The sequence below is a fragment of the Cantharellus anzutake genome (assembly GCF_015039405.1).
Source record: "Cantharellus anzutake strain C23 chromosome Unknown EI90scaffold_9, whole genome shotgun sequence".
Taxonomy (NCBI): domain Eukaryota; kingdom Fungi; phylum Basidiomycota; class Agaricomycetes; order Cantharellales; family Hydnaceae; genus Cantharellus; species Cantharellus anzutake.
The window spans coordinates 609,718-625,747 of NW_024066959.1; the positions used below are offsets into that span (position 1 = coordinate 609,718).

Sequence of the window (16,030 nt, forward strand, 5' to 3'; positions counted from 1 at the left end):
CTTCCCAAGACCAGCATGTAGATGATAAAGGCCAGGGAGGGGTTCGAGGAGTGGCAAGATAGGAACTGGTAGGATTTCATATTCGGCTGCGATCCAGAGGGTACCAGTATGCCACTGGCCTTGATCTCAAAATGCGCGCACACAATCAGCGAGATTGGGAACAAGGAAGGACGGCACAACGAACTACATATTTCGCACAAGCATTATGAGAGCCCGTTGCATTGATGTCGTCTACAGCAAAAGAACTCTTCATGATGATTATGATCATGGGGTAACTCTACTGACGAGCGGTAGGGGAGGTAACACCGGCATACCAACCAGTGGTTCCTAACGACAAAAGGAGATGAAAATGGGGCCACGTTGAAGCCAGACTTTGGGATAGCTGAGAGGCATTCTGGGGTGCAGGTTCCTGGGAGGAGGCCAATAAAAATGACGCAGACCGAACGGGGAGGCGACAAATGAACCGGCGCAGCAACTGGAATGTGCGGGATGGTGAGAAGAACAACGAGTGTCCGTTACCCTCAGGCAAATATGAGACAGCTATCCCATTGTTACACTGTAAGCGTACATGAGGGCATTGACGGTGGTGATTGGTTGATACCGTCAGGTAGGCTCGGATGAGGACTCAGAACAACTTGTCCGAGATTAGAAACAGTGCTACGTGCATCTTGGATTGGGCGACAAATTCTGGGTGAAGGGGCACTAACTGAGGGTAGAGGCCGAAGCATTCTTCGATGAATGCGAGTGCATCAGAACAGTGCCGTCCGATGCTGGAAAGAGCTGAATATGAGCCACTAAGTGACATGAATAACCCGAAAATGGAGGATCCGGGGTGAACTACAACTAGTAGCTGACGGTAAAGTTTGACGCTTTCCTCCATGATTAGGAGCGCCTCGGCGTGCCGTCCGAGATTGGAAAGAGCTGAATATGGATTGTTGAATTTAAGTGACATGGCCAACTGAGGGATCGCATGATCCTGGGTGAACGGCTACTAGCTGGCGGTAGAGTGTGACGCTTTCTTCAATGAGTGGAGTGCCTCGGGGTGCTGTCCGAGATGGGAAAAGAGCTATTGTTGAATGTCATGGCCAAATGGGGGTGTATGCTCCGGGGCAACTAGCTGGAGGTAGAGACAGAACACTTTCTTCAATGAATGGAAGTGCCCTCGGAGCGCCAACCAAGTTTGGAAAAAGGTTGTTGAGCGACCGGCTCTGGAGACCACCTGTCAAACGTAATTATATATCCATTGGCATTATGTTTGCGACTCGATGATCTCTACGTCTTAATCTTAATACTGTGCTAGATAGTCACTGTCACTACTTGCAGCAGTTTCACTTTACCAAGGCCACTTCCCCCTTTTACTGCCCTCCTCCCTCGACTCTTAGTCAGCATCCGTATACCCAAATACGCCTCTTTGTGCGGACTGCAGTGCTCGTGACACACGGGCGCTCCATGCACAAGGAACATCTCGCCGCTAGCCTTGGGTACAACTGTCCCTCGCATCCAATGCACGGACACGGATTAAACAAATAGTGTATAAGCGGTCACATAATCGGATACAGGAAACAGACAATTCGGAAGAAACATCAAAATCGGTCCATGCAAGCTGCCGAAACATAACGTTCTCGAGGAACCCCAATATTATACATGACGGTTGCCAATCGTATGCAGACCCAACCCACTTCCAGAAGGTACGAATATCGCATGCATGTTTGTGGCATGGTAAGTGTGCTCACGTTGCCGAATTTAGGGTATTTGATGGTTTTGGTATGCCCTCAAATTGTTTCGGTTGTTTGGCTAATGTTGCATTGCCACTCCCCTCTGGATGGTCATGTAACAGAGGATTTTCCTCTCCCGAGGCATATGGAGGCGGCAGGTCCAAATCTCGTTGCCTTCTCTTCTTTGCGGAGCGGCTAGTCCACACGGCAACAGCTGCAAGAATTGCAACAAGGGCCACAGCAGCAATGGATGCTATAGCTGCCACAGGGACGGACTTGCCGCTTTTGGTTGATGGTGTTAAACTTCTAGAAGTACTGGCGGATGGGGAGCCTGTGTTGGAGGGGAACGATGAAGTGGAGCCTGTCTTGTTATTGCCTGGTGATATCGTCTGACCGCCCACAGACTACAGTGCGTAAAGGACGGTGAGGGGTATGCCGTATCAAACTCCCCGTCAAAAGTAAGGTTCAGGGCCACTAACCGTAGACGAAACTGAGGCGACGCTCGCCGAGACAATGGAAAGCTCCTAATGGAAGAAAAACCCGATACAATCAACCTAGCTCTTCCCCGGGCCGAATGAACAAGGTACTAACTGACAAAGCACTTGGAAACGAACTCCCAATCTGCGGATTCGGCTATAATATCGGGTGGAGGAGAAAGGAGTTTGTCGGACAATGGCGGGAGAGCGAAGCAAACGAGTAAAGATGCATCTTACGGACCTTAACTACATACTTGATACTTGTCGCCTTGAGTTCATAATAATCCACCAGAACAAAGTAGACGGTTGAATATGTAAATTGAATGCCATTGATGGTCCTGTTGTGCCGTTGAAGCAGCGTAAGTAATCCATTTGATCGCGAGCATCAACTGCAGAAAGGTGATCGACGCACCAGCCGACAGGAGGCCGACTGACGGAATAATAATTCATAACTACGTCATTTTGAGTATCCTCTCTCCAGAGTGTGAGCGTAGCGGGGGTCTGCATCGTTGGACGCATTGGACAACATCGGTTCCAGAAACGGCAATGCGTCAACACATGGTGATATGGTTCAAAAAAGATCCAGCGTCAGTCCTTATCGCTGCCAACCAGTGCGTAAGGCTCACAGTACAGTTCCCCCAGGATACGTAAAACTGAACACCCTGCGTAATGCCGACCGATGGATCTGGGGTGCTCAACTCACATGCCAGGCTAATCCGAGCATAGAGCAAAAGAAGCGCGCTAAGAGCACACGGCAAGGGAAGAAGGCTTGCCATTCGCCGTATTGATTCTTTCTCCCGGCCCCCTGCGCCACACTTCTCGCAGGCAAGGCGTTATCGAAACTGTGGCAGATAAGCGGAGCAAAACCAGAGTGAAGAAAAGGAAATGCAAGCGGCGCGTGGCGAAGTGAATTGAACTGATGTTCTTTAGTAGAGGCTAGGATCCTATGGGACTCGTCTGGGCGAACAGAATAGAGCGGAAGATGGACTCTCCACAACTACATCCGGATTAGTTGCCCTAGTATTGGCATCCTTACATGGCGCTTCCTCTGCTCGTCCAATTACAGCGTAATCGAATTTATTTTTAGCGTTATATAAGCACATGTCCGTTCTTCACTGATCCTCGTTCCAACAACGGCTGGTGCCCCGCCTAGCTGTTCCACAACCTTTGGCTGGACGGAGTGCAGTTCCCTAGTCTAGACACACGACATTTCTTGTCTCCAGTAAAGGGCAGGGAAAATTGTTGCGGAAAAGGTCCTACTGCGTTCGTGATTTTCCAAGTCGCCTTTCACGTCCAACCCACGGAGACCAACGAGCAAGAAATTGGTCCTGGGACAATGGATTCTTTGCATTGAAATGCAAAAGAAGCAGAAGTGGTCGTGTGTCTCGGTCTTGATTCCGATCAATTATGTCTGGCAGCTCATTTTTGCCAAAGGGCTCCTAAGGAAAAGGTGTTGAACGAGCGCATACCCAGCACTTGGTGACCGCTCATGACCTTGCCGAACCTCTGGGACATGTTGACTACGAACCAGGTTGCGATGGCTTCTGGTTCCAGAGACGTTCCACGATTCGGCGGATTCCGCACACCTCCTTCGGCGGAATGTTCGCACTAGTACTACGAATGATTTCTTCTCTGTAGTCTTAGGCGGCTACTGTTGTGCAGTTTAGCCGAGATTCATGCCACTCATGCGCTGGAGGCGCCATCAGCACGTGAACCATTGGAGAAGCAGCAGCTTCTGCAACTCAGGGCCACTTTTCACTTACCTGGTTGCCTTTTATTCTTGGGCAGCCCACTGCGGAGTATGCTGTTTCCGGACTTGGAGCAATGCCAACGCTCCCACGGCGTCAGTATTGCTGCGACGCACATCGGAAACTGAGACGATCAGCTAGACCCCGGCTCGTAAGTGTGTTCAGATGGCCTGCGCCTGCCAATTCCTCTGACTGCTATGCAGTTAAAAGTCGGAGTTGGAAATAGACTCAAATCATGTATTCATTTCTGTTCATGCTGAGTGTCCACAGCCGACATTCAATGCGTTTAGGGGTTCGATTTCCTCTGGTTTTTCCTGTGGCACAGATAATAGGCCTGTAGCTTCTGGTGTTATTTCTGAGCCGGGCGCTCTGCGCCAATGTTGGAAATAGTCTGGCGGTGCTGCAGTTTCCGTTAAGCATCTGTGATTTATGACGGCCCCCGGCGCCATCGAAAAGTTGGGAATCCCTGTTACTTCCTTACAAGGTCAAGCATAGGAATTATCAAAGAGTATCTTCGGAAATTGAATCCCTAGATGCGGTGATTCTAAGCAAAGGCTTCACAGGCACTTCTCCTTACTATCCGTGCCTCTTCCTCTTGTTCCCGCTACTCCTGCTGCGATTTCAATTCTGAGCTTTTGAGGGAGCAGGGGTTCCATGCTCCCAAATCTCCTCCGCAACCATTGCTTGCATCTCTGACATCCATCCGCCTACTCTGCATGGTATATCTGTTGGGATGTAGAAACTTGGTCTATTTGTATAGGCTGCAGACACGATATACATTCCCCATCCACGTATACAGCTCTTCATACTCTGAAGCCCTCTTTCCATACCCGTAGTGCTACATATAATTAACGTTCATGCTTCTCTTGTTCCTGCCCGGGGTAGCAGGTTCTGCGGATAGCTTCTTCCCACTTGATAGTAATGGTCCTCTGAACCAAAACTCTACCTTCGTCCGGGTCCTACAGACGGACCTGAATACATTCCGAATCTCTTCCGCTAAGAGCACTGAAACTACTTGAATCAGACCAGTCATGGAATTAATCTCCAGTTCTTTAGGAAATGCACCACATGGATGCATCCTGATGTGCCGTCTGGACCTCAAAGAACTTTTGCAGACTATCAGCACAAAAAATGAACCCATCACCTTCGGGGTTGAGGAAATGGGAATAGCGTGGTGGAGGAATTCCACAGGTCGCACTCTCCCATGCATAATCCCTCAGAACGCCCCATTCGGAATAAGGCTCCGCGATCGGTTATTTGTCATGATAGTGCCGGATCAAGTTGTGCGAATCCCGGCGGATCATAGTATACAGTAAACCAGCGCAGCCCAGCATGACGCAGAGTATTGAAATCTAGCTATAGATCAACTAGAGGATGCATAGATAGGTAGTGGGTTATGATAGAAGATTGCGAACTCTTGCTGAACAAAATCGGATGGCCCAGATTCGATGCACAAGACGTAAACCGAACTGCATCGAAACGTCAATGAGCTTTTCTCCCTGTGCAATTACAAGAGATGCATGGGGCGGGCTCGGGGAGTGACTCCGCTTTTTGGTATGCAGAGCCGGACTGTTGTCAGTGATTACACTCAAACTGGTGCAAGGAATCGATGGGTCATCTACGGTGCGAGGAAAGCAGAATGCGAAATTCTCCATAGACTGTTTAGTGCGGCTTATACGCCGAAGAGAGAGCTCTCAGCCTCTTCTGACAGATCAGGGTCAAATGTGAAAAAACGTCATCTACAGAAGCACAGAAATCGACTGCCACATGTACATATGTCCCCCCAAAGATAAGAAATTTAGTATCCGAACTAGCCAAAGCTTCCAAGGCAGGGTTGCTATGGTCGTTTGTGCGTGAATGACCAGCGGGAGGACAAGCGAAGTGCTAGACTTAGAACTCGATGCACTTGAAAGTCGCTCCACTGGCAACTGCGATAATGTACTTTGGTGCTAGGGAACCTGCGCTCGAGCCAAGCCGGCGGCTCACGCTTGGGAATATCTTTTCCCACGCATCACCGTCTATCTCCGTGGTGATATCCCAACCTTCTAGGGCTCAAGCATTACAAGAATGCGCGGGGCCCACGTATGCTTCTGCTCTCAGTTGCTGCAAAAGCTCACTTGATTCTTTGTATTCTACTGGTATGATCACATACTTCCTCCAATGTCACTCTTGGAGTTCGGGCAGCCACATTGGCACTATAAAGTCTGTTCAGGAGCTGTAGATGAACCGCACCCTCACTCGTTGGGGCCGCCATCTCTACTTGTTTTCTAAACCGTCGACCTCTCGTTGACCTTCATGATGCGCCACACACAGAAACTAGTGCTGTGCGTATCTTTGTCACTCATCGTGAATGTCGATGTGAATGATGTATGGGCGTTGCCCTTCACGCCCAAGGGAGGTGTTGGTGTCCGTCCACAGGACCCCCCACCAGTCTACCACACGTTCACAGAGTTTGACTTCCAGTCATTGAACTTAGCACTCAATCAGGAGTATATCGAGGTGAGTCCTAGTACACTAATATACCAGACTGGCAGCACAGGAGTGTAGGGTACTGATTAAGAGGGTCTATGCTAGCTCGATTTGTTTCACAATGGCTTAGCCAGATTCAGTGATGCCGAGTTTGAAGCTGCTGGATTAAACGCGAATGATCGTTTCTTGATTGAGTACATGGCGGATCAAGAGGTCGGACATGCGCAGTTAATCACGAACATGCTTGGACGTGCGTACTCGTCCCCTTCCATGTATGAACGTACTTGTGACTGAGACGCAACTTGCCTCGTGACTATTTATCTTTAGCTACGTCTGCAAAGCAATGCATTTACGAGTACCCTTTCCACAATGTGCGCCAGTTCCTCGATTTCTGCCAAAAGTGAGGACGGCGTGCACAGGTATATGAAGGCTTTTATTTCTGACATACCACCCCTTTTTTATTTGTACCGCCTACAGATTGACTCGCTTTGGAGAATCTGGCGTTTACGGCTTTCTCCCCCATCTGAACCAACGTCCCGTAGCGCAACTGCTCACTCAGTCCATAACCACTGAGGCCCGTCAGCAGTTTGTATTTAAACAGTTCGAGGGCGCCTTCCCCATGGCTCTCCACTTTACAACAGGATTACCCCAGGCGTGGGCCTGGACGATGTTGTCACCTTATTTGAAATCATGTCCGAAAGACAATCCACGTATCATGTGAGTTTTTTCTACACAACGGCCCTGCTGGCTCTTTTGAGAATGGGAATAACGTGCTAAACGTGGGTTCACCTTAAATGTATTTTGCGTACAACGCAGATGGCAGATTTTCCCAGCCCTCAACATAACTAACAACCCATCCATCATCGACACTACAACTTCGGGCGAGATCGTCTCTTTTGAATCGGGGACCGAAGTTTATTACCCATCCACAAGTCCTACTCAAGGGCCGTTTTACCTAGCAGCATTGAGCACGAATCGTACGAGCTTGAGCTTTCCTGGAAGAGAGGTCCACTTCAGGTGGGATCTTCCTGGGAAGAAGACGAGTTACGACTTAAGCTATACGACTCACTCAACCGCCAAAGGTCCACCCAAGGTTAGTTCCAGAACGTCTGAAGCTTGACCAATAAACCAATAAATAATACTTCCGCATGGTATCCGTCCTATCGCCACTGCCGGATCTCAAACCACAACCTTGCTGGCGGTGGTCACTGCCGTCGTTATATCTCGCTATAGTGGGCGCTCTGGGTCTCCCAATTGAACGTGACTTACACGCCCCTTCACAACATCAACTTCGCTTCGCGTACGGCAAGCACGTTCCAACCGGGTGGAATTGTGTTCCCCCCCGATGACTTCCCCGATTCACCGGTCCCAGGCATGAAGACATATGATAATGTCGCCGTGAATGATACGATGTTCATCGCGCTGGTGGATAGGAAGATTCACGTTACACCTTTCAACCTAAGCCTGATCAACACACATGTGGTAGCAGGGCCCGCCTTGTACCAGGCCGACTAAGGCGGATAATGGGAAGAACGAAAGGAAAGATTGGGGGTGTTATAATCGCAACTTCACCGTCGATGACGATCGATTAGCATGGTTTCTTGCTGTTGTTTCGTCTGCACTCGAGTATCGTACTTCACCTCGTAGCCCGCGCTGCTTGTAGCGGAGTACACTCATGATTGTTGAATGAGGAACTGTCCCCGCGACCAGTAACAAGCCAGGGACGTATAAATGAATGGGTTGCGTTCTTTTTTCATATTCTCAGCAGTGATCGATGGAAAATTGTACATAAAGGACCGAATTCGCGGGTACCATAGTGCCAGTACATTGGGGCTTAGATCACCAGAAATCGTCCTCCGCTGCGCCTTTCTTTGGGCCCTTGTTCGCCAGTGACTGACGCTCATACATTTCTGCAATCTAAGTTGAATGCGCAGAGACTCTCTAAATGATGTTCTTTCGCGTTGAGTTACAATGAATCTCACCTGTTCTGGACCTGTGGCATCGTCCGCGTTCTTATCATCTCGGATGCGTATGAACCGAGGAAATCGTAACGAGATTCCACGAGAGTCAACCTACGTGAAAATGGCAACCGTGCGGTCAATAGTTTGAGGCTAATCAGGCCAGGGTGGACGGTTTATGGAACTCACTGTTCCCTTTGCGGCCGAGTATATTGGACTTAAACTTAAATCCGCAGCCAACACTTCCCACACCATCTTTGGCTCGAACCATATATCGGGCCTCGCACCTCCCGCATCAACGTCTGAGCGACATTTGTCAATCTCCAAACCTTTCAGTGCTTCAGTGTGTGTTTTCAGAGCCTCCTCTGAAAAACCTGTCCCGATCTTGCAAATGGTCTGGAACGTTTCAGACTCTGAGTCATAGCATGCTAGAAGGAAGGCACCGTAAACGGCAGTGCGTTTTCCTTTGCCGTAGTAGCCGCCGACGACAACCAGATCAAAGGAGTCTCCTACTCCATTTAGGTAGTCCTTCTTCAACTGGAAAAGAAAAAAAAACGAGAAATAATCAAAAGAAGGGACAGGGGAAGCGGAGCAGCCCTGGAGCTCGATGAGATACCTTAAGCCAATTGATACTCCGCCGACTCGGTTCGTAGTAGCTGGCGTCAGTTTCAAGCATCTTCACCATCAAGCCTTCGCAACCGTCCTTGACGCTCTCTTCCAAGAAAGCTTGGATTTCCTCGGTTGTTTCGCTGTCGGAAGATTTGGCGAACATGAACTCGCCAGGCACCTCCTGGAAGTGCTGATGCAGGTGTGTCCGTCTTTCGGCCAACGTCTTGTGAAGAAGTGGCTGCAATGGCGGTGCTTAATAAACAAGTGAAAGCTACAAGACAGGGAAACATACCTCCCCATTAAGGTAAAGCAGATCGAAGCCAAATAGACAAACCCAAACTTTGATATCTTCAATTTTAACGTCTTTCCGTTTTCTGCGGCTGAGTTCTTGGAAAGGCAACAGCTTCATGGTCGTACGATCAAAAGCAACCGCCTCGCTATCCAACACGAATGATGTGGTATTGCTTTGGATGGCCTAATGAATGCAAACACGAGAAATTAGGTGATCCTTTGGACGTGGAGAAATTGCATGCCTTTGGTAGTTGCTCATAGATGTCTGGATACTTGGCGCTCATATCCTCAGAATTTCTGCTGAAGACGCGGATAGTGCCATCTTCTAATCTATGAACCTGGAAAAAGCAACGTTTTGGTTAACTGAATAAGGCTCATATGCACGAATCGTACTAACTTGTGCTCGCTCGCCATCATATTTATACTCGCAAGTGAACCGTTTTTCTTCGAATCGATCCAGAACCTCTCCAATAGCTTTCGTGGGTTTTGCTAGCATAGGCTTCAGAGGAATGCCTTGATTTATTCATCAAAAACCAGGGAAGGAACAGGGTTGATGGCAGTCCTCAAACCTGGGGTTAGCTTGCACTTTTCCTTGAGCCCCTCGATCCCGACTCTCAGTAGCACCGGAATGACATGATCATACGATGGTAGCTCACTGAGGATGAATGGTGAATAAACTTCCCATCTCTAATCAGTACGATCTGACCTATACACACTCTTCAGAGCTTGCGCTCCTCTTTCCAGCTTGAGTGCCAGTGATTCTTTGCTCTTTGCCGGGCCGGCTAGTCAAGGCAAGAGTTACTCGAAGCTGAAGAGGGTAGCGAACTCCAATGATCACCCTTCTCTTGGTCTCGTAACACGAGGGCGTGTGCCAGGGACACGATCAGTGTCCGTTCGGCTAGACCGATACGCAGCTTGCCTGACAGTTGCACCGGTAAACTAAGTAAGTATCGAGTGGGCATGCAATTTTCCGCACCTTCAAGCGATCGAATGATGTATTTCGCTTCGTCCGTTGTTGCTGAGCAGGCAGCCAAAAGTTTGGTAATAATCGAAATCTTCTTATTTTGTGACTAGTGCCAACCGTCAATTTTAAACAGCTCACGGGACAGCGCACGCACTCACTGAGTGACCTGCAGTCTTTGCGATCTCAGTTAGCTGAGAGAACACAAATGGGATCGTGAGTGACTTGGGTTTGAACAAGGTCCTCTGGCTGTTCTTGGAGTTCTAATAAGAGTCAAAAGAGGTGAGAGAAAAACTTGAAACACTGTCGAGATGCCAACCTTCGCGACTAATCCAAGGTCACCGACATCTTTCAGGTCGGTTTTGATGGCGTCCATTTTGCGGCCTGTGCTTTCAGCGATGGCTTTGATGAGGAGCGACTCCCCTATACCAAGTTCCAAGCCTTGATAATCTGGACACAACTAGACAGCAACATGTCGAACGTGTTCAGAGAAGTCCACTGATAATCACGCACCTTATTGATACACAAATACACGGATTGGAGTAGTGAAGAACGATCACCCTCCTTTGACCGTTTGATGACCAGAAGGAGGAAAGAAGTTAGGATTGAGGTAATTTCGAGTCGCTTGCTGGTTGCCTCAATTAGTCCGAAGACATGAGCAAGGGAAGAGTAGGGAACCCTGATTGTATGCCAGATGGGTGTGCAGTGGATGCCGGAGAGCAAAGAACATACGGTTGCCCGATTTCCCATCCTCCGTTGATGTCAACGTCAACCACCTTCGTGGCGTTTTCGATCGCGGCCTTGCTAATTGTAGCGCCACCCTCTGTATCAGACAGCATGATGTCAGCCTCAACGTCTACGAGGTCATCCTCATCCTCATCCCCTTCCTCCGCTTTTTCAGCATCCGATTCCGCTTCCCCTACACCTGTTTTTTGGTCTGCACTCGGTGCTCTCGTTGATTTTTGGACCTTGAGCTCTCCATTTATTACCGATAACCTGGAACTCAGGCTGGGCTCTATTATGTGTCTACATAGTCCAGAGGGAGCAATCGAGGTTAGCAAGCGGGAAGACTTACTTTGCAGTTCTGTCTCTCCGGTGCCGAGAGGCTTGTCTGAAGGACCTTCATCGTCGGAGGATTCAACAATGCGTCGCCGCTTTAGACGTGGCTCAGTATCCACCTCTGGATAACGCCTGAGTATTGAACCCCTCCGTACTTGCGCTTGGGATGCATGCACTTACCTATTCGCTTTCCTTTGCTCTTTGGTAACAAATTGGACGTTGGTTGATTGGAGTCTTGAGAATGACTCAGGACATATACGAGAAACTCACAACAGGCTGCCCACCTGTCATTGAAGTGGTAGGATGTTCGCTGTCAAGTTCCATGCTCTCTGCGACTTTCGCGCTAAGTGTGGCAGAACCAAGTTTCGAACCGTGAGCCTGTCGATTCCCTTTTGTACCAGCCTTCTTCCACATTTCATTCAGGCTGGACTGCTGGGGTGTTGACTTTGTTCCTGGTGGCATGGTGAAGAATCTTCTACGAGCCATAAATACATTCATCACAGGTTGGCCTAAATTCCATCGAGGTTGGTACAACTAACCCTAGAGTCCTCTGTCGCGTAAGCGCGGGCATAAAACAAGCGAGCACACGCTCTTCGAGGAGGGAAACGCGTCTGGCGACGCTGAGAAAGGAAACGAGATGCACGGCGGCAGCAACAACGGAGGGCACATGACCTTCCGATCGAATTCGTGAGACTTTCTGACAATAGAGACTGGTAACCTGCCTATTCCGACGGCCAGCTGTTCCCGGTACTATCTGGGTACGACATTTACTGTCACCTGGAGGGTTAGTGAGCAAAGCCCACCTTTCATGTTGACGTGCTTCTCGGGGAATTCCTGGCATATGCCCATATATAACGGGCTGCCTGTCTTCCTGTTAGTGGATACATCCTTATTTGGCATGTATAATTGTGCACGGAATGGGCCAAAAAGCGGATTCCTACCATTACGTGCTCTCCGACGTGAACGCGAGGCGGTCATCCAATCAAATTGATTTTTTTTAAGTTACTGTAAATCCGATTAGAATTAGTTATCCCTCACCCTCATCTCGCCGCTGGTGCTTCAGCATGCGTTCCATCTATCCCTCCATCACCGCGCGACCTCCTTTGATCCCGCCGATAACACTGCCTCTTCAATGTTTGTGTTATCCAACTTAGAGCGTACCATGATCTGTTCAACATCCGTCATAAGCCATTGACTAAGTCACTCTAGCTCTGATGCTTGTACCGTAATTTTTTGTACCTCAAGATGAGATCGCGTTGTTGTTGTTGTTGTTTATTCTGGATATTTATCCTGCAAACTTGAGGCTGCTCGTGAGAGCGCCGAGGGCAGAGGTTGGAATAAATACACGAAAATAAAGTGAAGTGTGAAATGACTTTCAGTGCTTATGTAAGTTGACGAACTGGAAAAGTTGCTGGAACCCTCTTTGACCGATCGTCATTAAGCCCCAGAAAAGCCATGTCCAATTGGAACTATGAAAGCAGTGGCCGGCTCAAATTCTTCTTACTCAAACCTCGGGAGGCTGCGACCACGGAACAAGCCCAAGTTTGGTAGGCACAATGCAATGTATAGCGAGTTAGTGGACAATATCCTTGGGAGTCGACTCCGATGGTGTGAAAACTGAAGTTAGCACATGCCACCACGGCAACAAGTACCTTGCCACTGTGGGTATTTCACGCGCAAAGGCTAGCCGGTGGGAGGAAGACGGGGCATCACGTCGGGACTTTGCAAAGAAAGTATAGTACTGTATGAAGTTACACGGGTTCAAATCAAATTATGGACATTGGCTTCCAAATCGCCCTTAGATCATGGTCGAAGGTGTTCATTATTTCGTTGAGGGTCCAGATCTACAAGAGATTAAGATGACCGTTTCGCCGAAATAGTCTCTGTCCTGGAACGCCTGATTTGGCGGTCCATTTCGTTCAAGATGGGAAAGCCGAAAATAAAAGTCGACAAAGTGTAAAGAATCTAAAATCGGAAAAATAAGTGAGCCGAGCCCAGAAATACAATACACCAGTCTCTTACGGTGACCGAGGCTGGAGCGCGATGATCCGTGCTGAGCTTATACGCAGTGCTAGCTTCCCAGGCGTGTACTGCGGCGACCGAGTACAATACCCACTTGACAATAGTTCTGAGGATGCCGTACTCTAACGGAAGGCTTATTGGGCCCAGCCTCCCAGGGGGAAGTGTGTAAGCCAGTAAAGGAAGATTAGGCCGAAGAGTACGCGGAGTGCTCCTGAGAGAGGGAATGAGAAAACGCGAAGCTTTGGTTTGTTGAGTTGAGTCGGAGGCTATCATTACGCGATATAATAGCACACAAAAGTGAGCGGGCGCCGCGAAGAAGAGTATCGGCAGTACTCACCATGTTGGATGGGTTTGTGACGTGGATGACAGAGGATTGGATCCGTGTGAGAATAGATCCAACCGTGAGAAGAAGCGAGTGTGAGAGAGTTCGGCACCGAAGAGTCTCCATACACGTGAGAAGGTGTGAAGTCGATGAGTTGCGCAGTACTTGCGGGCATCTTTCGTTGCCGATTGCTCCCCTAGAAACGTCTTGGTGGTACAAGGTTTGTTTCTAGGGATGGATGACGGGGGGAAACAAAGTATCTGATCTTTTGTGGTGTTCGTCCGTTCTTTCCCCGCAAAGGCGAAGCCACCACGACAATGTTTCGTAACGATGCGTCGCGCTCTAAAAGCTCGAAGTGTAATCGACACCAGCTCACTAGAATTTACCAAGCGTCCAGCTCTGACTCCCCCACAGCAACGGCGTTGACATTGGGGTCACAATAAGCAAACTTAAGAGAGAAAACGCTTTGACAATGAATACTCACGCACCTAACCTAGGTTTGGTTTGTTCTCCTGTGTCTCACATTTGTCCGCTTAGATCTGTGCCAGCCACTCAGATCCCAGGTCCGCGTTTTTACTCCGCGCGCGCCACCACAAAACCTCACAGTGGGCGGAGTCGAGTCCCTTCAACACTCGCTCTTCAACCTATCTACCAACCGGTACTTGTCCCAGCAGCCATACCGGCTTTCTGGTGCTCAGAATTAGATTTTCCGTCCCCTTCCACTGTATCCTTGTCGTTCTCGACTCCAACGAGTCGATCGCACACAAACGTTTATTCTCGTATTCAAAATCCCATCGATCACCGTACTTCATTCGAAACATATCGTAGTGGCATTGAATCCATGCTTTCTGATGTTCAGAACAGGAAGAATGCCGCTATGGCGGAGCAGCGGCGCGAGGTAGTGGGTCTCGAGACGCTGCAGAACGCGAAGGAGGCGTTGGAAATGCAGCTCAGCGATAACAAAGAGGATCCCAGCGACGAAGATCGCGTAGATGGCAAAGGTTTGACCCCATTCCGGGCTCCCACCATGCCATCGAAATCGCCGACGCCGCCAATCCGCTCTCCACGGTGTCGGGAAGGGTTGATCTCTGTTGCATCGATCTCTACGGAGGCAGCAACGGAAGCAATCGAACCATCATTCGTCAAAGAATATTTCGACGAAAAACATGATCGTGAGTACTTTTGGGATCTCAGCATGTCGTTGACTATTTTCTAACTGTAATCTCTAGCTCTCAAGCTGCGACGAATGAAGGCGTTCGTCGTTCAGCCTGGGACCCGAAATTTACCCCCTGCCAATGCTAGCAAACCTCGTGATGTGACTGGACTGCCCCTCGGCCCTTCCGCCTTCCGAAATCCCGACCTTCCTTCCCCAGCATTTCATACAAATGGTGTCGCTTCCAGCGCGAAATCATCTCCTTGGTATCAGAACGCTCTTCCCGCAGTTCGAAAGGCCCATGCACGAGGTCCTCCCTGAAGCGCGAGCGAGCATTGGTGCTTCCTTCAGATCAGTCGCCAAGTCGGAATCCGAATTTGGGAGGGAGTTTTGAGGGAGATACTAAACGCCCGCTCAAGAGAGTTCGGGCCGGTGTTTGGTTCAAGGGCCAGCGCTGGAAACAGCCGGGCGACGAATGGAACGGCCTCATCTTCGCGACTCGGGAGATCCCATGTTGCAGTTGATCCATTGCCGCTCCAACCACATTCAAGAGATCTCAACGGACACCAAATCGACCGCACGAGCCATGGACATAGCGCATCCGTCAGAATCCGTCGATACACCCCCATCTCTGCCACCGTCTCGCTCTCTTGCTCGTCGGGACCATTGCACTACCGAAATTTCATCGAGCCTGAGACTACCTCGCTCCCAGGAGTACACTGTTACCTCACGAACCTGGGGAAGCTTCCGGTCTTAGACGGAGCGCGCGCCTTCGTGAAAAGGCTGCTAACATCGCCACTTCAATCCTGGTGACCACGAACCCGATAAATAAACGGTTGCGCTCAGCAAATACGAGGACCGCGACCGCCACTGCAGGGCGAAATAAGGATATTCAGTCTGTGCGTTCCCGAGGGGCAGTGGCGAAGAAGAAATAGGATCTGAACCTGTATATCGGAACCATGAATTTCATCAGCTCGTCCGGTTGTAGTCCACGTACATGCTGTCTGTTTATAGTAATATGCCCTGTATGACCAGCACTTTAATCCATCTCAAGCAGTGTAGAAATCATAGGAATCGGCCGAGCCTGAGGGACAGCCCTCGATGTTCAACCGGTTACCGTCGACATGTCCGACACGAACATGACAAGTTACTGTCATTGATTGGGTTAAAATTTCGCATGCCCAGTGCAGCAATGTTTGAACTCCTTAGTGATAATTGCGTATTCTCTAATATACACCCATGGAGAA

The 16,030-nt window shown here is 49.4% G+C and overlaps 6 protein-coding genes across 6 annotated transcripts; 2 read left to right on the forward strand and 4 right to left on the reverse strand.

Annotated features, from left to right (window-relative positions):
• Window positions 1–625: 625 nt before the first annotated feature.
• EI90DRAFT_3118885 (uncharacterized protein) lies at window positions 626–952 on the reverse strand (the record flags this gene model as incomplete). Its single annotated transcript, XM_039063151.1, has 1 exon — window positions 626–952. The coding sequence occupies one exon, from the start codon at window positions 950–952 to the stop codon at window positions 626–628; it is 327 nt and encodes a 108-aa protein (XP_038919904.1).
• Window positions 953–2,186: 1,234 nt separating this feature from the next.
• EI90DRAFT_2650792 (uncharacterized protein) lies at window positions 2,187–3,051 on the reverse strand. Its single transcript, XM_039053399.1, has 4 exons — window positions 2,818–3,051; window positions 2,604–2,692; window positions 2,433–2,529; window positions 2,187–2,348 (listed from the first exon to the last, which is right to left on the reverse strand). Exons 1-4 carry the CDS (start codon window positions 2,965–2,967, stop codon window positions 2,265–2,267), a joined length of 420 nt encoding a protein of 139 aa, XP_038919905.1. The 5' UTR covers window positions 2,968–3,051; the 3' UTR covers window positions 2,187–2,264.
• A 3,186-nt stretch (window positions 3,052–6,237) lies between these two features.
• On the forward strand, window positions 6,238–7,923 carry EI90DRAFT_2910584 (ferritin-like domain-containing protein; the record flags this gene model as incomplete). Its single annotated transcript, XM_039054403.1, has 6 exons — window positions 6,238–6,438; window positions 6,514–6,658; window positions 6,736–6,808; window positions 6,886–7,125; window positions 7,225–7,501; window positions 7,642–7,923. The coding sequence occupies 6 exons, from the start codon at window positions 6,238–6,240 to the stop codon at window positions 7,921–7,923; spliced, it is 1,218 nt and encodes a 405-aa protein (XP_038919906.1).
• Window positions 7,924–7,944: 21 nt separating this feature from the next.
• EI90DRAFT_2650631 (ATP-dependent DNA ligase) lies at window positions 7,945–11,336 on the reverse strand. Its single transcript, XM_039053398.1, has 16 exons — window positions 11,303–11,336; window positions 10,960–11,253; window positions 10,741–10,906; window positions 10,547–10,687; window positions 10,389–10,490; window positions 10,243–10,336; window positions 10,105–10,185; window positions 9,973–10,048; window positions 9,836–9,921; window positions 9,664–9,779; window positions 9,509–9,604; window positions 9,268–9,450; window positions 8,983–9,213; window positions 8,556–8,903; window positions 8,391–8,480; window positions 7,945–8,325 (listed from the first exon to the last, which is right to left on the reverse strand). Exons 2-16 carry the CDS (start codon window positions 11,064–11,066, stop codon window positions 8,248–8,250), a joined length of 1,995 nt encoding a protein of 664 aa, XP_038919907.1. The 5' UTR covers window positions 11,067–11,253; window positions 11,303–11,336; the 3' UTR covers window positions 7,945–8,247.
• Window positions 11,337–13,140: 1,804 nt separating this feature from the next.
• Window positions 13,141–13,805, reverse strand: EI90DRAFT_3118889 (uncharacterized protein; the record flags this gene model as incomplete). The annotated part of the gene is made up of 3 exons (XM_039063152.1): window positions 13,141–13,251; window positions 13,309–13,574; window positions 13,646–13,805. 3 exons carry the CDS (start codon window positions 13,803–13,805, stop codon window positions 13,141–13,143), a joined length of 537 nt encoding a protein of 178 aa, XP_038919908.1.
• Window positions 13,806–13,878: 73 nt separating this feature from the next.
• On the forward strand, window positions 13,879–15,907 carry EI90DRAFT_3042982 (uncharacterized protein). The gene is made up of 5 exons (XM_039059218.1): window positions 13,879–14,802; window positions 14,860–15,049; window positions 15,073–15,215; window positions 15,236–15,422; window positions 15,496–15,907. Exons 1-5 carry the CDS (start codon window positions 14,103–14,105, stop codon window positions 15,716–15,718), a joined length of 1,443 nt encoding a protein of 480 aa, XP_038919909.1. The 5' UTR covers window positions 13,879–14,102; the 3' UTR covers window positions 15,719–15,907.
• Window positions 15,908–16,030: the final 123 nt, after the last annotated feature.